Here is a 23,299-nt window from a genome sequence, read left to right as displayed (position 1 = left end):
TATTGAAAATCTTTTTTTAACAGGATGCCTAGAAGCTACCCAGAAGCTACCTGCTATGTCATTAACCTAGCAAAACCTGAATTGATCCCATTCCCGTTTCACAAGACCCTTAGGATCATTTCCTAGATTCCTACATTTCAGAAAACATCAGAAACAACTGATCACTGTAAAATGCTGACAAATGCTTTTCTGACAATATATGCATCCAAGAGCATTGCACCAAATCAGTAAATCTCACCAAATACCAGCATCGTGGGTTCTACCATTTGAAGGTTGCACCACAGAGAGTTTTCTCACAAAAACCTTGCGGCTCAAAAATGTTCGTTGTTCTTATTGGCTTAATGTTTCAGTCAAAAGAAAGAATCAGGTTTTTAAAGGCGATATTATTTTTATTCCTAGAAATTGTTTCCTTGCCAGTCAGATTTTTGTTTAGTAGCACTTAACCTGAGGTATTAGTAAACACGGTTTATAAAGAGGGCAGCTATTTTTCACCTTTGATATAAGAATTAATGTGATTAGGTTGTAGAAATAAGTCGCAAAAATAAACCAATGGAATTAAAGCAGACTTATTAAACTGGAACAATAGGGCAGGAATTTCCCTTTCGGTTAATTTACCAGTAAAATAACAGATACTCTTTTTTAATAAAGCTTTTTCCCTTTTTTATGCTGCTTCATGCATCTCGCAATGCATCCCAAACATAACTCTGGGTTCACACACATGTTCACACAAAAGCAAAAATCGCCCATCGCCGCGATTTAGTTGTAAGTTGGAGCAATTTTAGTTGCTCCGTTGAGCAACTTCGCAGAGTTGAAAAAATTCAACTTAAATCGGGCGACGAAGCAATTTTTAAAGTAATTTTCTGCGCGCAACAGAACATAATAGAAGATGCTGATAATATTATTGAGAAGCTGATAATGGCTGTTCAGTTTAATTCTATAATATATGAACAGAAGGCAAAAGGTCACAAAAGTGCTACTGCTAAAAGCATGGGAGCAGGTATCCAGGACAACAGGATCTTCTTGATTCATTCTTCTCACGTGCTTTAATTTCAAATTTTTCGCGGATAAAAATTGACCAATGCGAAAATCCAACAAGGCAAAAAAATTGCCAATTGCCGCGACTGACAAAAATTGTCTATCTCAGCAACTTCTTGTGTGTGAGCCTAAGGTGAGAGTTCCGCATAAAACAAAACCAAAGAAAGTCATTACACTTCCTAAACCTAAACTTCTTAAATTTTTATATTATTTTCAAGTTCAGTTTAAACATGAATTATATTTATTTGCAAGTCATATACGATTTAAGTACCTAAAATGCCGAGACTGCGTCAGACTTTTATTGTCAAAATTAAGTGGCATCAAACTAGGATACACATTGATATTACCTGCACTATTAAACAATAAATATATAACAATTAATTTAATATAATGTTCATCATTAAATATTATATATTTCAACCTTCTAAGAAGACCAAAGCCTGGACAAGTAAAATAGAATACCGACATTAAATTGCAACTTTCAAAGTGCTAACATTCGTGTAACTAAATAAATAATAAAAACTTTTACTTTTAGTCAAATTTCTAAAAATAAAATTTGTCTATTTTCTAATTTAATTGTCAAATTTAAGTGTACAAATTACTTAATTATAGTGAGTTCCAAATGTCCATTGCTTTGCTCTGCGATGGCTTCAGGACGAAGCTCCAACTGAGGGGTGGTTAGATAGCGAATCCTCTGGAAGAAAATCAATTGATTACCGTAATTGGTCGAAGTATAGTCAATCCAGTAGGTCAAATACTTTGCCTGGATAGATTTTCATCCTTTGTTTGCGATAAAGTTTTCCACCGCAAAAGGGAACCACGAGTTCACTAAAGGTAGCTCGTTTTTACTCCATGGACTATACTAGAGTAGTTGGTCTAGCAACTCCAACCGGACAGAACATTACTACTACCATCTAGCGGCCCTCAGTTTGCTTGTAATGTTATAATCGTACATAAATGCGAAGACAAAGAATTCGAATAAATTCCATTTCAATAACTTCACTGCCGTCTAGCATATCTTTTAAGAGAGGAAGTACTTATAGACATGGATTCTAGTTAACACATCAAAGTTGAAAATGCTGGGTTGACACGCATACTACCTCAAAGCACATCCAGACAACCAAATAAAGGTATTTTCAATTTCTGTTAAATCTCTTAGTCTCAAGAGGTGCAAAGTCAATTTCAATATTTTCTTTATGTAGTTTATCCAACTTTGACATTATTCTAATGATATCCCCTAGTAATTTTTTGTAGTTTTTTTTTTATCTTTGGGGCCACGTACTGTCTTTTGAATGCCCTTTGCAGTGGGAAGAGCCCATCTCTTTAGGTTTTATAGCAGGCTTAATATGCCAAAAGGGTAATCGCCAAACTTTAGCGTGGAGGCGTAGGTTTAGCGATTATAAATAACGCGGAAGGCTAAATCATCAGTTCTTCGATGTGCATCTATTTCGGTTAGTGCCACGCCATTTTTTCTCGATTTTTATTATGATTATTTCTTTAGGAGAAATACCCTGTACAATGAGACAACAAATTTCAGTATTCAGAAAAGATGTTTCCCCAGTAGAATCAAATTAAGCAATAACCTGTAGTCTATCTCGAATTTTTCCCGCTTTTTAAACACAAAGGTCATGAACTATTTAAGAAATTCAGAGACCCTTTTATTCCAAATTTTGATTATCTCTAATTTTATTTTTATCCCCCATTATTCTCAGTCAAATTAAATGATAGTAATATACCTTTTTTAGTAATTTGCCTTTTGTTTACCTCATAGAAAGGCTGCTGAACTCTGAGTTACTGAAACCCCAACAATCCACAACTTTGAAAGATCTAGTCCTATCTCGCAGCTTCTAGCTCCTATCTCCACAGGGTAACACAAAAGGGTATCTCCAAATGAATTCTATTGATTAAAAATCACTGCCTTATTTTCAAGTTTTGCACAAAAAAATTTAAAAAATCTACTTTGATTTCATGCAAGCTTATTCAAAATATTTAACTATGAATTCTGCTTAAGAATTTCAGTACCAAGAAATAATAGGCTGGAAGCCACTTCTGTGGTCTTGTTAGAAACATTTATAGGTTAGGAAGTTGCTACATTATTTTCAGTTGTCTATGTAAAAACTAAAAAGCTTATTAAAATTGTAATAAATGAAATTTAAATAAATTTTGATAAATAATTTTGAAATAGTATTAAATAAATCTTTTTTAAATATATAATTTAGAATTAAAGTAAATTATAATTCGAATTGTAAAATAAATTATAATTATATTGAATAAAATTTTTAATAGAATTTGAAAAAATATAAGAATGAAAACCTTATACTAAAAATATTTACCTGATACTAAAATCATTAGCAACTCTTCTGCTTACAAGCTGACAATTAAAATAATAAAAATTTATTACAATTTTCAATTTAATTAAAAATTACATTAAATTACAAAAATTAATTAAAATTAATTATAATTAATTAATAATAATTTATAATTAATAATTAATTAAAAAAATTAATTATGTAATTAAAAATTACATAAAAATTACAAAATCCAATAAAAAGTCCTACTTTACATTTTTTCATATGATAATTTTGGATTAAAAAAAATAGATAAGTTCTTCTAGAATTGTTACTCGAATATATCTAAAAGCTACAATTAAATTCAATATATGCCAAAATAAATCAAACATAATCATCAATAAAACAGTTCCTTAGAATAAATATAATCTACTTACCATTCTAATGACATATCGATCTACACATTGCATAGTAAGCAACGAAGACAAATACGATTTATAAATCAAGGTTCTATTGCTGTAAATAATATTAGTATAAAAAATCGTACTTGGACGAGAATGCAGTTTCGGCAGAGATACAACCACTTTGAACTGCGACTGATATTAGTTCAACAGCAGCAGTGGTAAAAATGAAGCCGCCATATTTCTGGCGATCATATGATGTACGTCGATTTAGTTTGAAGCGGGTCTAAATTACGCTGGTTCAACTTACTAAAGGGTTGGAGGTAAAAATCTTGCCGTTTTTCATTAGGGGCATGTGAATCTTTCCTATTTCATTTCGATGGCTTAAAACATGAGCTTCATTCACAAAAAAAAAAGTATTTTCCGAGATGCGATTGTTATTGCGTGCGTGCAATTCAGAGTAATTGCTCAATAATTATTTTGGCGCGTATTACATTGTTCGAACTGCGAGTCAATTCAGATAATGGTCAACTCAACGGACCGGAGACAGTATTCAAACAGTTCGTGATAACGAACTGTAGTAAGGAGCGATCCACCTCAATAGTAACCAAAACTCTAAAACACGGAATTTTGATACCAATAGTTACATCAAAAGAATTGCATTTTAATGCCGATTCAAATGTATAAGTTTCATCAAGTTTAGTTACCCATCAAATTACAAGCCTGAGAAAAATCTGCCTTATTTTAGAAAATATTTTTTTATTGTTTTAAAAAGTAGAGTTGTGACAAAAACTCAAACTTTAGCGTAAAGAGCGAGGCGTTGAGAAGGGGACAACCTCTTTCACATACGGAACAATCTCTGTTCGAAGTTTTAATGTCGCTTCTTACTTGCAGTTAAAAAAACTTGTTTTTTTTTTTAATTTAATACACCAAAAGGATGGACCCAAACTCTTTTGGTTTTAATGTTGCAACAAAAGGTGATAATTTGTCAATCATTCAGCATTATCATTTTATCATTCAGTTACTATAATTTAATTTTGACTATCTGTCCAATTAAAATTTTTGCACTTACACTTACTTCGTTGTTCCCAACTTTTGCATTTTTTCTAATTTTTCAAATAATTTCAGATCATCCGCCTCTAAGAAAAAATCTGAACTGAATTATATTTACAGCGTGGTGAATCAGAACACCTGAAACTAATGAATCCAACAAAATGCCCTTCCCTTTCGGTGCAAGGCACAGCAGCTCCACAGAATCGCATAATTCACACTAAACCTTAAACTACACCTTAAATTACACCATAAACCTTAAATTAGAAAAGTACAATATTTGAAAAATATATATCTCTCAGACAGAAGGCCCTCACAGGTTCGATTCGGCCAATGGGGCGTAGGTAAAAGACTCGTACTTCAGATCCGTAATTCTCTTCAGAAACCAGTGATTTTATTAAAATATAATTTTTGTATTATTTTATTTATTATTTTATTTATTATTTTATTCCCCTTTTCTTTCCTGTTTGCTATTTTTCTGTTACGACACTGTTGCTATTTTCTTTTACTATGTCCTCACTTTGTGCAACGACAAGCCAATACTTACTACTACTACTACTAATAACTCACTGCAGCACCAAGCCGCCTGAGGCCAACACAGCTACGCACGCTCCTCCTCCAACCCAATACTTACTGGTTTAATAAATCTATTTATTTCATGGGCTTTAAGACAATAGAGGACTACAAAACTAGGAACTCGTCTCAGTTCCAGAAGAAACTTGTACACAAAGACAATTAACTATTCTTCAGTAGCTTCATCCCAGAGGGGGAAATGAAAACTAATTTCCCCCTCTAGGATGGCCTAACTCCCCCCCCTAGTTCAGCCCGTTACACATTCTTAACAAGTAGGAAGAGCCAATATTTAGTTGCTTCTACGTACATATGGTAAATATAATAAAATATGGTAATATGGTAAATATGGTCAAACAATAAAGTATAAACATGGTAAAAACTAATCAACATTTTATATTTTTTAGTGGATTAAAATGAAAACAAATATTTCTTGAATGGTTATACTTTATAGTTCAAAGCGCTGATACTGGGAATCAAATTCAGGTATTCGAAAACAAAAGGTGACATCAAATCAATAACGGCTAAAAAATATTTTCAGTTGAATAAACTTAAACGGTAAAAACTCCCTAACAAAAGGATGTTTGAAATTTACAAAAAATAGTTTACATAAAGGAATATCTTCATGGACTCATCTTCATTCTCTTATGTTGTTATTAATTAAATAACAGAAAAAATACTTCCAAAGGACACTATACATGATATTATGAATTTTTATTATGACCCATTTAAAACCAGAACAAACTTAACTGTTAATCACTAACTGTTATCATTCGTTTTGTTAGCAATAAATGGCATGGGATCATTTTGATGCAATTGCCAATTTAAGGACAGAACATACTTGCCATTTTACTATTTAAATGTAGCTGTGTTTAATCACTATAAGCCTATCTATCTCCAGATATCGGCCCATGAATTTACTTCTAGTTCTACACCAATTTTCGGCTTTTATTAGCTTAGAGGGTATTTCTGGCGACTAAAAATTAGACAAGTGTTTGACAAAAAAGGAAAAAAATATATAATTTTCTAAGCATCGGGTTTTAAGATTTCTATAAAGGATTAAGCCCATTCCACCTCACTTAGCATTCATATTTCTTTTTTGAATATCTATATTTTACAAATTTACCGGTAATAAACAAAAACTCTGCCTGACTTGGTGAAAAAGTCAACTGATTGCTTAAAACGCATAAGATTTCAAAATGACAAAAAACAGACGTTACGTCTGTCTAGCCACCTGGTCTTAAAATAAAAATCCTCAATTCGACCCCTTGAAAAACAAATTATGACTCTTTCCCAATTATGAGTTCAGCATGCTATATATGGCGACAAGCTTGCTACTTCTCCCAGTGAAAAACACTCAGCAACTGAAACGTCGACTCGACGCCCTATGCGTCAGCAGTGGCTCAGGAGGATCTTTATCCCTTTTTTTATGCTATATATGGTTACCGACAGTTTTATGCCAACTGGTGACGTCTTTCGAAAACGTTCCCATTTATCATCTATCCTTCTCAAAACCCCAAGAAGTACTTTCCAATTTCACGCGACAAACGAATTAAAGCAGCCTAAAGCTATCAACTATTCGTCAATATTGGCTAAATCTAAATTCTGATAATTTTGCACCCAGAGTTCATGTTTCCCAATCAAACTGCCTTTTATAAGAGGATGTTTTGCTTGCTTATGTTTCGAAAGAGGGGAAAAATCTGTTCTTTCAGCTGAGAAATTTTTATCAAAACAAACAAATAAAATAAATTAAATAATCAAAAGAAATAAATTTTAAATGCGTACAATTGAGTTTAAATCAAATAAACATATTTATAAATAATATTGCTGTAAATCAGTAAACCTTACATTGACCCTTTTACCGTGAACCTGCTGAGCATATCTAAATTACTAAATATATCTAAATTACTAATTACTAAATTACTAATTACTAAGCATATCTAAATATTAAATATATATATATATATAAAAATCTGGAATTATTTTGGGGGAAAATGGGGGGGGGGAGTTCTGAGGGAAAGGGGGGGATATTCTGTGGAAGTGTTTTCTGGGGGGGGAATCACTGGCTTCTGATGAATAGACGGTATGATCACAAGGTTTCTCTGAGATGAGAAATTTAAAATAAAAATGAAGAAATAGAGTCCTAATAAAAATAGATACATCAAAAGAATCGAATTCCGATGCTTATTTAAAATATGTAAAACAAATCTAATTTAGTGGTACCCATCAAAAGTTACGAGCCTGAGAAAATTTGGCCGATTTTTGAAAGAGAGAAAGCCCCCCCCCCCTAAAAAAGAAAAAAAAATCAACTGATACTAATGAAAATCATTCCATCAAATTCATCGTACCGCAGAACCCTACTGTAGAGGTTTTAAGCTCCTATGTACAAAAGGTGGAATTTTGCATTTTCTACCAGAAGAAAGCTCACGGATACGTATTTGTTCTTTGTTCGTTTTTTACAGGGGTGACCATATCAAACCAGTGATCGTAGAAGATCGAGAGGGGGCTCATTTGAACGGAAATTAAAAGTTCTAGTGCCCTTTTTAAGTGGCAAAAAAGATTGGAGGGCAACTAGGCCCCCTGCCACGCCTTTTGCTCAAAATGGTCTGATCAAAATTTTTAGATAGCCATTTTTCTCAACATAGTCGAAAAATCTAATAACTATGTCTTTGAGTATAAGCTAACACTCTACTGTCCCAGAAGGAAAGTCTGTAAGTTATAAACTTTGCCCATTGTTTACATGTAGTAGCCTATTGATTTTTGGGACGTATATAGACATTTTCAGGGGGGATTTTTCTGGTGGGTGGAGGGTCGGGGGGTTACATTGGGGAATCTTTCCATGGAGGAATTTCTTATTGGGGAACGGAATTTCCCATGTAGGGGAGACAGATTTCCTAGCATTATACAAAAAACGATCAGAAATTAAATAGAAAAAGCAAGTTTTTTCAACTGAAAGTAAAGAGCAACATTAAAAGTTAAAACAAACAGACGTTATTACGTATGTGAGGGGGGACACCCCCTTGTTAACACCTCAGTCTTTACGCTAAATTTTGAATTTTGTCCCAATTCTTTAAAAATGACTCCTAAATCACAAAGTCCATTTAATGAGAATAAATAACTCTTTTAAAAGAACTAAAAAACAAATTTAGCGTAAAGAGCAATTTATTGATGGGGGGCGACTCCCTTTATACACGTAATAATTTCTGTTCGTTTTATGACTTTATGTTAATCCTTACTTTCAGTCGAATTAACTTGATTTTTTATTTAATTTGAAGAAGGATCGAACCTTACTGATTATGTACTTATAAAATTTATTATTATTATTATTATTATTAAAATTTCTTATTAGAAAATAATTTTGCAGCTTTGTAGCACAACGGGTTTAAAGGATTTTTTAACGGGTTTAAACGGGTGTAACAAATCCACATGCATTAAAGGATTTTCTAACGGGTATAACCGGGTGTAACAAATCCACATGCATTAAAGGATTTTTTAACGGGTTTAAACGGGTGTAACAAATCCACATGCATTAAAGGATTTTTTAACGGGTTTAAACGGGTGTAACAAATCCACGTGCATTAAAGGATTTTCTAACGGGTTTAACCGGGTGTAACAAATCCACATGCATTAAAAGATTTTTTAACGGGTTTAAACGGGTGTAACAAATCCACATGCATTAAAGGATTTTTTAACGGGTTTAAACGGGTGTAACAAATCCACATGCGTTAAAGGATTTTTTAACGGGTTTAAACGTGTGTAACAAATCCACATGCATTAAAGGATTTTTTAACGGGTTTAAACGGGTGTAACAAATCCACATGCATTAAAGGATTTTTTAACGGGTTTAAACGGGTGTAACAAATCCACATGCATTAAAGGATTTTTAACGGGTTTAAACGGGTGTAACAAATCCACATGCATTAAAGGATTTTTTAGACATTCCTGGGAAAACTTATGAGATTTTTACCTTCAAATATACCATGAACAATTCGTATGGTAATGTCGCTCCGTAACTTTGCAATACACAATGAGTTTTAACTTGCATGTGTTTAGACTTGAATAGTATATACTTAACTTATCAATTATTTTATCAAAACATTTATTCATTGCTTCCCTTGGCAAGCGTACTCACCCCTAATGATATTAGGGATAGCTATCCCTCAACACTGGTTAAGCATCTTTCTGGAAAATCATTAAATAATACGTTAAAACGGATGAAATTTTCAATATTTTTTACGCAATAATGTTAATTTACGATGTATTGCATAATGAAACAGAGAACGATGGGAAACATAGAAACTAGCGTCTGAGACTGTGAGTACGGTTTTACGCTGACAAGAATGTTCTTTTAGTTATTGTGTTTTTGTACGTATATTGCTAAATATCATGTCATCTCTGGTGGTATTTGTCTATCCTCATACGGTATTTTGCGATTGGACTGTAAATTTTTTATAGCGGCAAAAAATTGCATAAAACCCTTTTTTTCACGCAGTAATTTTATTTTACGAGGCACCGGCCATGAAATAAGGTACAATGACAGCCACCAAACGTAAAGCTTGAATTTTGAAGGATCAGCCCAGCGAATGTAAGCATGGCTTTGCGCCGTTGGCATTAGTGATTTTACTTTTTCTTTTTTTTTTGATGTGATTTTATGCAATCTCTAGTTTGATTTGTTCATCACCTCACTCTATTTTATGAATTGACTAGAAATAAAGAAATAGTAGATTGCGAAAAAAAATCACAAAAAAATTGCAATACAAATTGCAATAGTGTGGGAAACGTCGAATGTACCTCTTTCAGAGATCCTTCTGTTGTTAAGAAAGCATAGACAATATATGCTGGAATGATGGCCATGGATACCAGGGCGAGAGACCAGCCAATAGCATGACCCCATAGGGGATACTCGTACGTATTATTGTACTTCAATGGCTTGTAGTTGATCAAAAAACCAGAAATGATAACCTAAAATAATAATTACCAAATTACTAAACATAAATAAACATTATTTAATAATCTATGTTATTGATAGTTTTTAGTATTTTTGAGAGTTTTTAATGGAGGTAGATTAATCCCTTGAGCCATGACTAGGCAACACATTTGATTCAATGAATCGTATTTTCTTCGTATTTCGTTGTAAAACCACGTAATTTTATGAGCTTTTCCAGGGAAAGGCCCGTTTCTTCAAGCCGAAACTACATCTTTCTGATCGAAAGGCACACATTTGAGTCATAAATCGTATTTTCTTCATATTTTGCATAACTTTCATTGCAAAACACAATGAACAGTCTTTAAAACTAAAACATTATATAAAACTTTATATTAATAAAATCATGCAATGATTGATATATGATATAATACACAAGCATTATTGTGTTTAGCCCTGCTCAGCAATAAATGCTTTGGTGACCCTCCTTACGGCACTTGGGTGCAATAAATGCCACTAACTAAGAGCGGCAAACCCCCTTGAGTGTCGCTACCAGAGTTTGAAGTTGAATTTTGTTAAAAACAAAGTGGAGCCATTAACAGCTGTAAGGCCTAAACAATAAGTAGAACAATATGGATTTTTTTTATTTTTTTTATATAAGTTGAACTCAACTTTAAATAAATAATTTTGACCCTGTATTCAAGGGCCGACCTCAGCAAAGAAAATTAAATTACAATTTTTTCCCTTTGTTTTGCTGAGGACAGCCCTAGGATATAGGGATGAAATGTTCATTTAAGATAGCGTTCCACTGTCTTAAATAAATAAAATCTTCTATTTTTCTACTTGTCGTTTATTATGGAAAGGAGTGTGGTCTTCATCACTATTTACAGCTATAAGGCCATTATATTTTGACAAATTATGGCAATTTTGTCATTACAAAGTTTGTGTCTAATAGATGAGGTCACCATCAATGCAACTCATTATTATCTAGCTACTTATAAGGGTTATCTCAGTTTGTATTATGAGGGTTGGAATGAGGTCAAGAGTCTCAAGATTTCACCTCGAGGCGAAAATTTAAGATAATTTCCGTTTTCATAACCTATTGAAGAAGCTACTATTTTATGCAAGTATGTTTTTTTTCATTGGCGTTTTAGCCTCATGATGCAGCTGGGCCTCATTAGCTGTTTTTTAACAACTATTTTCACAAAATTAACCATGAACTTAAGGAATATGAATGTGAGCATGTGCTGTTCATGTGCTGCACAACCACATTTGCGCAGGTGCCCAAATCTAGTTGTATTACAACATCTAGATCTTTCTCAATCATGAAGCTTTAGCCTCACAGCAAGTAGTATCTTGTAATTTCTCTATTTAAGTTGAAAATGATGAGTATTGATAAAATATTTACTGATGGTAGTTTGGCCTTTTGTCGGTACCACCTATAATCTTTTGTGCATAATTTTATAATGAAAAAAGAAATCACCAATGGAACAGCACACACATAAAAAAAAAAGGGAGACTACATTAGTAATTAATTTAGATATGTACTGGAATGAAGCCTTAACCCTACTCATCCATACAATTACATAGGTCAAACAGCATAGGCATACACAATCAACACCCAAGTTTTAACCTTTTACACTCTTTTGGTCTTTTACCCTTATGAGGGGACAAGGCGCAAGTCACCCTCCTCTAATTTTACTCCCTGTTATATAGATATATGAATATTCTGAGTTTGACCAGTGACTGATTTTGAAAGCTTTTTATCCTAAATTCCTTTTTTTCTATTATTTTGAAAATTCTAAGCTGTAGTTTAAAATAAGCAAGGGAAATTAAATTTTTAGCCTACTAAATGCGTTTGTCACAACTTTGGAAGCGCATTTTTTACAATATTCATTTGTCAACCCTCCTTTTATACATATCATTGGTCATTGGGTAACCAATGGGTTAAGTATCAAATCAAAATTTTCCTTATACACCAAAATTTTCCTTATACACCCAAATTTATACCCTACTTTCTGTTATAATTCTAAATATACGTGGGAACAAGACACAATTCTTAGCACGTTTTTATTTTATTGCCACGTTTGGGTTTTATGACCTTATTATTCCAATTTTTTTCACATCATTAAAAATAAATCAGTCCAAAAATGGCTACCGAAATATAAATCTCAAAGTGAATTCCAAAGGCATTATCGGCTTGAAGTTTTCAGAGCACTTAAAATATTTATGGGTATTACTTAAACATTAATTTAAACATAGAATGGAAAGGTAGACTGAGATTACAAAAAAACTTATCTGCCATCTAGCGCCATCGTCGGCATTAAACTGTTTTAATAAGAAAATTCAATAAAGTAAGTAAAAATAAAAGTTAATAATGGTGTTTGATTAATTTTTGCTTCTTATTCAATCAAAATTGTAATTTGTAAGTATTTATAACTGTCACTCTAATATCCATGCTTACTTAAAGTCGAACGCAAAGTAAAGGATGTTTTCAGGGGAACAAATTCCGGTTTCACATTGCCAATTTTTTCAGAAATCTCACCGAATAAAACTTTATATTTATACATTTCCCATAGCAAATTAGTAATAATTAGCAAAATTTCTCTATGTGACAACATTGATATGGTAATATATTTTAAAAATAACCACTTAGTCACTTGCATTTTTTCTATTTCTGATATATTAATTTCGTTATTCCTCTAAAAATTTGAAATTTATGGACTCAGAGAATATCTTTTCAAAGGGCTTTGATTAACCCGGCTTTGATTTGTGGCTTTATATAATTAAATTTTGAATTATATATATAGCTGAATTATATATATATATATATATATATATATATATATATATATATATATATATATATATATATATATATATATATATATATATATATATATATATATATATATATATATATATATATATATATATATATATATATATATATATATATATATATATAATATATAATGTATATTATAAAATAATACAAATTATAATAATAATACATAATTAAATATATAGTTACCAGCATTAAAACTGGGGTCAGGTACTTCCAACAAAGCTTCATCCACGATGAGATCTCGTAGCCAATCATGTGTTGCATATGATTCACGAATCGGTCAGCACCGTAGACCCAACCAATTGCAAATGCTTCAAAAAAAGCGATCCACAGTAGAACAAGACCACTTGCGGAGTAATAATCAAATATTTGAAAGACATAAATTCCACCCTAAAAAGAGTTGATATAATAAACATTTTAATATTATGCAAAAATGATATTGCTAATATATTTTATTAATATAAATAATACAAAAAATTTCCAAATATTTGAAATATATGCATTCCATATCAATGGCAATTTCTCTTTAGCTCCAACCTCGATAATTCGAACCTAGATAAATATAAATCCTCGATTTCTTGAAATGTTTTCAATCCTCTTGGAAAACCCTGTCGAAGTTCAAGAAAAACCATAGATATGTCGAAATAATTCTGTGGTTACACTTTACCTCTGTAAGTCGAAGTGATCCGAAAATTTCATCTATAACTCAAAATTCAGTACAGAAGTCGCCATCTAATTTTCACTTTACCTCCAGATGTCAAAGTATGCCTTTGTATCTCAAAGTTTTTTCGACTGACCTCTGTTAGTCTAAACCCCGGTGTGCAGGTTACAACAGTTAAATTTAGATTTGTATTAATTATATTTTACATATATTTCTATTAGACCCTATTAATGTTCGGGTTTCTATATCCTAGCGAACAGAATTTATTATTAACATTTGAAATTCAAGTATTGATTTGCCCAGTCAATAATAAATTAATAAAGCTATTCTCAACTTTGCAGTGGCTGCTGGAAGTAAATTTAGCAGTTTTGTACCTCTGTAACTCGAATTTTTAATTAGCTCTCCTTCATAACTTATCATAACTTCATCTTTATGAGCTGAATTTTATTTAGAATGATCACTATAACTCGAACTATACATAATTCGAACTATACGTAGCTCGGAAGACAAATCGTGGTCCCGTGAATTTCGAGTTAGCGAGGGCTGACTGACTGAAATATATTTTACATATATTATAACATAGAACTATAAAAAAGTTTGGCCCAAGAACATTGACACCCGAATACAAGTATACCATATAATTTAACACTCAAATCTGCAATAAAAAATTTTATTTTCTGTGTTAACTTATTTACTGATGTATAGAGTCTCAAACTAGCTTCTAATTTAAATAGTCATAATGAGATTAAATGAACATTACATTTCGGACCTTCAGTGACAGCAAAGTTATCATCATGTCTTAAAAAAATACTTAAGAATAACAATAATAATGACAATAATACTAAATAATAATAATAATAATAATAATAATAGTAATAATAATAACAAGCCAAAAGCCCGCAAAGAAAACATTCGCAAAAGCGACATACATAGCTTATGTACTCTTTCTAACTTCTCCAAAGTATTCTTTTTTAGGACCTCATTCACCTTTCACTATAGCTACTGCCAATAACTCTCAAATTGAGGCCCACAAATTTACAGTCAACTTTTACCAAGATAAGAAGAAACAATTAAAGAAACAATTGAAGAAGACATTAAATTACACAACCCTTCACGTCAAGATTCGCATGAATACTTTGAATCATTTAATTGGCCTTACGTTTACTTCCAAGAATTTAACGACCGAAATCTTATTGCAATTTTTGGGGGAGTACCCACTTCAAAAATCGTTCACATCAAGTGGAACCCACAATACATAGGAAAAGTGTGTCAAATGTGGTGTGAAGTATACAATGCATCGAACAGTTTATGGTAAAGAAATGTAGTAAGGAGCGACCTGGCTCAATAGTAACCGAAACTTTAAAAAACGGAACTTTTATACCAATAGATACATCAAAAGAATTTGAAATACGTCAAAGTTTTATGCTGAGTGTAAACATACAAGTTTCATCAAGTTTAGTCTTACCCATCAAAGGTTACGAGCCTGAGAAAATTTGCCTTATTTTCAAAAAAAATGGGGAAACCAACCCATAAAGAACATAAAACCTTAATGAAAATCACACCATCAGATTCAGCATATTAGATAGCCCCACGATACACGTTTCAAGCTCCTGAAACGTGTCTGCGAAATTGTGGAATTTTGTATTTTTGTCCAGAGGAAAGACCTCGTGTTTATTTGTTGTTGTTTTTTTCAGGGGTAATTGTATCGAACCAGTTGTCCTAAAATGTTGCGAGGGGGCTCAAATTTCTAGTGCCATTTTTAAGTTATCAAAAAAATTGGAGGGCAACTAGGCCTTCTCCTACGCTCATGTTTTCCCCAAAGTCATCGGATGAAAATTTGGAGAGAGTCATTTTGTTCAGCGTAGTAGAAAAATCAAATAACTATGCTTTCGAGAGCGAGTTAATCCCCGACAGTCCCCAGGGGAAGGGATGTAAGTCATAAACTTTGCCCATTGTTTACATATAATATTGGTTATTTGGAAGTATTCAGACATTTTCAGGGGGATTTTTTCTGGTGGAGGGGGGCGGTAAGAGGAAAGGGGCTATGTGGGAGGATCTTTCCATGGAGGAATTTGTTATGGGGGAAAAGAATTTCCATGAATGGGGTGCTGGACTTTCCAGCATTATTTAAAAAATGATAAAGTAAATAAATTAAAACAAGTTTTTTTCAACTGAAAGTAAGGAGCAACATTAGAAGCTAAAAGGAATATAAATTATTACGTATATGAGGGTGTTTTTTCCCCTCCTCAATACATCACTCTTTACGCTAAAGTATTTTTGGTAATTTCAAAAGAGCTATTTATTCTAATTAAACAACTTTTGTGATTCACGGGTCATTCTTAAAGAATTGGAACAAAATTCAAACTTTAGTGTAAAGAGCGAGGTATTGATGAAGGGGCGAACCCCTTCATTTACGTGATAAAAATATACGAATATAGAATTTCGTTACTGAAGTTAATCTGTAAGTTACGTGAATTTATTACTAATAAAAATGTTCGTAAATAAAATTACAAGTTTTAGTGGCGATTTTAAATAGCCAAAAAAATTGGAGGGCAGCCAGGCCCCCTCCCCCACCACTTTTTTCTCAAGATCTTCCAATGAAACTTTGAGAAAACCATTTAGCCAAAAAATTTAAATTATTATGCAATTTTATACGGAATAATTTCTGTTCGTTTTAAGTTTTAGTGTCGCTACTTTCTTTCAGTTAAAACAAAAATAGTTTTTTTTTTATTTAATAGCAAGAAGAGGCACGGTTCAACGGATGTATGCCACGTGTGGTAGAACAAGTTAAACTTAATCTCCTAGACATACATCAAATATAGAAGTCGGTAGTCCCTTGGGAGTTTTAGTGCTTGAAACTTGAGAAATTTGTTGATATGATTGTAGATAGAATGTCTGTAAATGGAACTTTTTAATAGCCCATTATTAACTACAAAGTTTAATGAGTATTCTTATGTTCAAAAAGGATAGTAAATACTTGAAGTTACACGATGATAGAATTTAGGGAAAAGTGGAATGTCTGAAAGAGTGGAATTTAGGAAAGAATGGAATTAGAAAAGAATGAAAATTTGTCATGATTTCATATTATTATGAGAAAAGCATCTGTAGATTGCATAAAGTGATGCATTTCTCAATAATTGAAACATACTCCCAAAGATTATGTTTGCTTTTTCAAATGGTACTAATCAAGTGCTATCTAAAGGACGGCCCAGACGGCGTTCGTAAAGTTTGTAAAGTCGTTCGCAAAGTGTGTTTCTGTAAAGTTTTCACCCCTCATATGAGCCTTGTACTTGCGTTTGTACGTGCGTTTTGAGCAGCAAACTATTCAAATTTCTGAAGCATTTGATATTTCAGAGAAAAAGTCTTGAATAAGGAGCTTGGGGTTTGAGTGTAGTTTAATGAGGCATGGCTTGTTACATATTCTGTTTTCGGGATCAAGTATATCAAAATTCGCTGGTTTTTCCTGTGAAGTTGTGAAGCTGGTTTTTCCTGTGAAGTTGTGAAGTTGTGAAGCTAGTTTTTCTTGTGAAGTTGACAGTGGTGCCAAATGATTTTGCTCTGGAATTCTTTCCCGACTGGAAAACTTTATGAACTTTATGGAAAAGGTTAACTAAAATTTAACTTTAATGCTTGCTCACGTAAAGGTTTACGGAAGGTTGACGAAGCAACTTTACGAACTGGGCGGACGACTTTACGAACTTTACGAGCACCGGTTGAGCCGTCCTTAAATGTTGGTTTACCCGCAACCAAATTATGTTGAAACTTGCTTGCTATTGGCTCTTTCACACTACATTATAGAAATTTTCACACTAGCTTAAGAGTTTGTTACCTTTGTAATCGTAGCAACTTTTGTCAGTTAGGTCGACAGTGACTCGAGCTTAACAAAGAATTTTACTTTACGTAAATTCACGCTGTGTTATGTTAAAGCTAATATAGGATTAACAAAACAGGACTTCTTGATGAGCAATTAATAAACTTTGGAGACAAATAAATACGCTTTTCCTAGAAAAACTGGCATGCTTAATCAAGAGCTTGAATTTACATATCCCTTTGACACCGATTTTTATATTTATCGAAAGTGAACAAACTTGAACAAAACTAGTATGAAAGTTCATGTTTAACGTAATGTAGCTTAACCACTTAGCGTAGGAAATTACGTACGTAGTGTGAAAGCTGCTTAAATCAGCAAAAATCTTGGCTTAAAAAACATTTACTAAAACCTTTTTTTTTTTTTTTTTTATCTAAAAAAGGAAAAAAATCACAATAAATCAGTCTGAAAACGATCTTCTGAGACGAGCCCCGTGACCTTTGGTACATAGTAACATTAAAGAACACTTGTTTATGTTGACTCATAAAGGTTAACTTGTTTAATAATTTTCCACGAAATGCTATAACTGTCAAAATAACTTACTGTACAGATAACTTTAGATTCAAGATGACAATGTGTGATTACTTTTTGAAGTCAAATTAAAAAAGGTAAATGGATTTTTTGTGTGTTACTTGTAATGAATTATGAAGCAAAGGCTAATGACTTTGTCATTGTTTCACTTTTATTTTTGAAGATTATGCCCTTGGTTTATGTATATATATATATATATATATATATATATATATATATATATATATATATATATATATATATATATATATATATATATATATATATATATATATATATATATATATATATATATATATATATATATATATATATATATATATATATATATATATATATATATATATATATATATATATCTATATATTGAATAACTGCACTTTAAAATGGAAGCTGAACATAAGTTGCAATGATGAATTTTGCATGGAAGAATGTACATGTAAGCAATTTTCATTTTGGTTTATTAAACTACGAGTTTGAATTCAGATTTAGTTTTGGTTCTTACTTTCGTTTAAACTATTGTGAGAAGTCTTAGTAGAAAGGAATTTTATGATTAATTTTCAAATTATGCTTTTAATTAAGATTCGAAAGTTCAGTGTGAAAATTGCGAAAAAATAAAGCAGAATTTGGAAGAAAAGTAAATTTTTCTAAATATCCATTTTTTTTACAACAGAATTTACAAATCAGAAATAACTTTTATCCTTTTTACCAATGCATTCTCCTTTAAATTTAAAAAAATTCCTTTATAGTATTATTTTTTTTTTTAAGCAACAAAATTTCCCTCTTCTAGATTCCAATTTTTTTCATATTTTCATCGAGGAAATACAGGTGGAGGAGGAAGGAGGCCACTCAAATATACATTCGACAGGGTCCACCGGCGTGTCCACAAGTCAAATGAGTTACAAACCTTCTCCCAGTAATGGGTTAAATTACATGGTGACGCAGAACAAGGGAGGATCCTCTATAGGATCGTGGGAGGATCCTCTATAGGAGGAAAACTGCAGCAGGGCGCAGCAGTCCTTATAACAGCCTCTGCAAAGGGTTGCATCGACCCTTTCGGGGTACACGCAAGATTGGGGATCTTGTGGTCAAATTTAGTCCCACTTGAGGAGTGGCACTCCTCCAGGAAATTATAGATTAGTAAACAACACAGCATTCGCAAGGGATTCAAATTAATGGATAATTCTTATTGGTTTTGACTGTTTTAACGAAAGTTTTTGGGCTGAAAAACCACTTCCAAACTAATCTATCTACTATGGGTTGCCTCCCCGTAGTAGCATAATATTTTTAGGCATGAATATATAATGAGTCGGAGGTAATAGGCTTGGGACTATCTGTGCAGAATTTCGACTCTTGTTGATAGAAGAGCATCGCCAAGTGCTGAAAAGCATGTCGTGACCAAGATGGGCCTAGGATTGCACAAAGCCTCCATTCATACTGGAGGTCCCAGGGATTTCTAGCTCTCCGTTTCTAAGTCGGCTTAAGCACTTCGGTGTAGACTTGAGAAGATATGTTGATCCCCGTCCTCTACCGGTATACGAATCACTGCATTTTTTTGGTCAAAATGATTTGATTGATTTAAAGAACATGAAAATTGGAACTTGGAATGTTGCGACATTAAAAAAATGACTATCGTATTGACATTTTTACTGAAAAGTTCTGACAATTCGAACTGGACTTATTAAGAGTTTCAGAAACTTCTATCCAAGGGGTAGGAAGCACTAAATTAGGAGATATAGAATGTTTTTACTCAGGCAGGAAGGACGGGGTACATAGAAATGGAGTATGGTTCATGATGAATAAGGAAGCTGCTAAGTCTTGTTTGGGCTGGAAAGGTATTGATAATAGAATACTAACTGCTTATTTTATGATTAAAAATTTCAGGGTATCAGTTATAGTAGTATATGCCCTTGTCGAACCGACTGAGGGAGATACTAGTGACTCAGATGAATTTTACTTATAGCCACAGGAGCAAAAAGACAGGGTTCCAGGCAGAAATATGGTGTTTTTGCTAGGAGATTTCAACGCCCAGGTCGGTAGAAATAGGTATAGATGGTATCTTAGCCTAGGTAAATTAGGTGTATGAAGAGAAAACAGTAATGGCCACAGACCTTTGCAATTTTGTAGGCATAAAAACCTAGTAATAACTAATACGGTGTTTGGTCATAAAATGGCCCATAAGTTGACATGATACTCACATAATGGTAAAACAGCAAGCCTTATTGATTATGTTATAGTAAACTGAAGACTGGTAGGATCAATACAAGATACTAGGGTACATAGGAGTGCTGTTATTGATGTTAAAAGTAAAGACCACCATCTAGTAGTGTCTAGGGTTAATTTAAAGCTGAAATCTCGGAGTCCCGAAAAGTTATGATGTTGGTAGACTCCACGATGAGAATTTGAGAGAAACTTTCCAGGAACAGTTGAATACTAAACTTGAGAGTTTGAAATTTGACAATGAAAACAAAGGGAATATAAATTAAGTGGAGAAAACATTAAAGTATGAACTAAGGAGATGTGAAATGGAGGCAATGGATAAAATTGCCGAGGATATGGAAGATGCAGCTAGACGGTATAGTAGTAAAATATTGTGCTGGCATGTTAATAAATTGAGAGGGAGTAGTCAATCCGGATTTGTCCCAGTAAAAGAGAGGAACGGGGCCACAATTAGTGATAAGAAAATAGTTAAAGAGAGATGGGCAGAACATTTTGAGAATGTGCTAAACCGAGATACAGTTGCAGGAAAAGATATAGATGAAAATGAAAAAGTTCGTGATATCTTGGATGTGAAGGAAGATTTGTTTTATGAGGAAGAATTAGTGACAATACTAAAAGGACTAAAAAAAATAATTAGACTCCATATGCTGATAGTGTGGTAAATGAATTTCTTAAATGTGATGGATCCGAGGTTAGAAATAAGCTACTGAAGATTATGAATATGATGTTTGAAAAAAGGGAAGTACCTAAGGATTTTAGGAAAAACCTTAATCTATCCATTGTATCAGAAAGATGATAAGAATGAGTGTAGTAATTATCGAGGCATTAGTCTGGTCTCTGTAGGTAGCAAAATACTTAGTAAAATGATACTTCTTAGACCGAGAGATACCGTAGACAAAGTTTTAAGAGAAGAACAGTGCGGTTTTAGAAAAGGGAGAGGACGCGTCGACCAAATTTTTACTCTAAGGTTAATAATTGAGAAGTGCCTTCGTTTTTAAACACCTTTGGTCCTCAGTTTTATAGATTATGAGCAAGCGTTCGATTCTGTTGATAGACGGGCTTTAGCAAAGTTCTTATCCATATGTGGTATACCAGATAAATATATTAAAGTGATTAGTGCTATGTACGAAAATAATACTGCTGTGATTGAGGTAGGAAATGAGGTTAGTAACTGGTTCTGTATTAAATCAGGAGTTAAGCAGGGTTGTGTTCTATTTACCTTTATATGGATCATTTTGATGGACTTTGTCTTAAGGATCATAGGAAAGACAATGGGAGACATCGGAATAAAGTGGGGAGGAAAAACTCTCCTTTACTTAGATAATACTGATGATTTAAGCATCCTATATGAAAGTATGAGCAAAACGAACGAACTACAAGAAGTTTCGCGATTTCAGGGCGCTAAAATAGGTTTGAAAATTAATGTTAAGAAGACTAAGTCACTATGGCTAGAATTAAGTGAAGATGAAAAGGTGACGTTGGGTAACGAAGAGATTGATCAGTTGGGTAGCTTCACTTACCTTGGTAGTATTATTAGTAAAGACGGTGGGAGCAGTGAAGGTATTAAAAGCATAATAGCCAAGGCTCAGGGTGTTTTTTTTTTTCAAAATTAAACAATGTTTGAAAGAATGGAAAGATAAGTCTGCAAACCAATATTAGAATAATGGAAGGTACAGTGATGACAGTTGTCAAGTATGGCTCTGAAGCTTGGGCGCTCCGAAAAGCGGATGAAGTTTACTAGATTTTTTCCAGAGAAATTGCCTTCGGATTATTCTGAGTACCCGGCTGACTGATCGTATTTCAAACAGTAGGCTTTACGAAAAGTGTGGTTAAATCCCGCTTTCTAGGGCTATAAAGAATGAAAGGCTGAGATGGCTAGGACACGTTCTGCAAATAAAGAATGACAGATTGCCGAAGACTGTCCTTTTCGGCCAACCGTCTAGGGCTAAACGGAAAGCAGGTCATCCTCGTCTGGGGTGGGAAGATATAATAAAGAAATATTTAAAGTGAAATGGGAACTTCTTGGAAGGGTGTAAAGAGAGAGCCTTTGAATAATTGGGATGGAGGAGGAGCGTGCGTAGCTATGTTGGCCTCAGGCGGCTTCGTGCTGCGGTGAGCTGTTAGCAGTAGCAGTATTAGTCACACTTGGCTTTTTGAGAATGATAAAACATGGAGCTTTCCTGTAGTACGATACATAGCCCTATTAGTCCGACAAAAGAAAATGTAAAAGTTTATATCATCAGTAAAAGCTTTTTCTATAAAACTTTGAAGGGCAGCGATTATTTGTTACTCTAGTAAACAAACTCCCCTAAAGGTAGGTGCAATAGTCGAATTTCAATAGACGACTTTGTATAAATTTCTTCTTGAAAACAGCTCGATATTTTTTTTTTTTTTTTTTTTTTTCTTTTTGAAGATCGGCACTCTGGGATTTTCTGGCTTGAAAATACCATCTAGATAGGTCATGAGTTTGAGACAACTCACTTAGATCCTTAATTCTTTTGACTGAAAAAGATAACGCCAGTGAAGTCCGACTTATAAAAATTTCAAGAGCGAAAATTTTGTCATTTTTCCTCCAGGATTGGTCGTATCGTTTTTAGTACCTATGACGCATGCAAAATTGCAAAGATGACAAATTACCTGGAACAGCTAAAGAAAAGGCATGGAAAAAGAAACCGTAAAAATAAAATTGAAATGCAAAAAAAAGAAACGCTGCACCACAAAATTAGTGGTTGGAAGATAGAGTAAAATTTCAGTGGACTGAAGGAACGTGTTAGTTTAGCGTGAGTGAGTGCAAAGGATAAACAGGAAGGAAAAAATAATTTTTAGAAAGAATCAGACGCCAAAATATTAAACTTCGAATCTAACAACGCCAGAATCTCTTAATTTAGCTAAATTGCTGATTT

General features: G+C 33.0%; 1 protein-coding gene across 5 annotated transcripts in view; it reads right to left on the bottom strand.

Moving 5' to 3' along the window:
• The window catches only part of LOC136032751 (sodium- and chloride-dependent GABA transporter 2-like), a 122,821-nt gene that overhangs the window by 33,530 nt on the left and 65,992 nt on the right, over nt 1–23,299 (bottom strand). For 3 of the 5 annotated variants that reach the window (XR_010618775.1, XR_010618777.1, XR_010618776.1), the window contains exons 8-9: nt 13,303–13,506; nt 10,136–10,306 (exon numbers count right to left, since the gene is read on the bottom strand). Coding sequence is in view for 2 of the 5 variants with exons in the window: in XM_065713092.1 (XP_065569164.1) it covers nt 1,050–1,163; nt 10,136–10,306; nt 13,303–13,506 (489 nt within the window). In the remaining 3 variants the exon portion in view is untranslated. Of the gene's footprint in view, nt 1–919; nt 1,164–1,540; nt 1,730–10,135; nt 10,307–13,302; nt 13,507–23,299 lie in introns of those variants that run through there. The other 2 variants (XM_065713092.1, XM_065713093.1) reach the window with 2 other exon arrangements.

The sequence above is a fragment of the Artemia franciscana genome, chromosome 11 (genome assembly GCF_032884065.1).
Source record: "Artemia franciscana chromosome 11, ASM3288406v1, whole genome shotgun sequence".
NCBI lineage: Eukaryota > Metazoa > Arthropoda > Branchiopoda > Anostraca > Artemiidae > Artemia > Artemia franciscana.
Note: the sequence above shows the minus strand (reverse complement) of the source record. Positions and strands in the feature narration are given on the sequence as shown.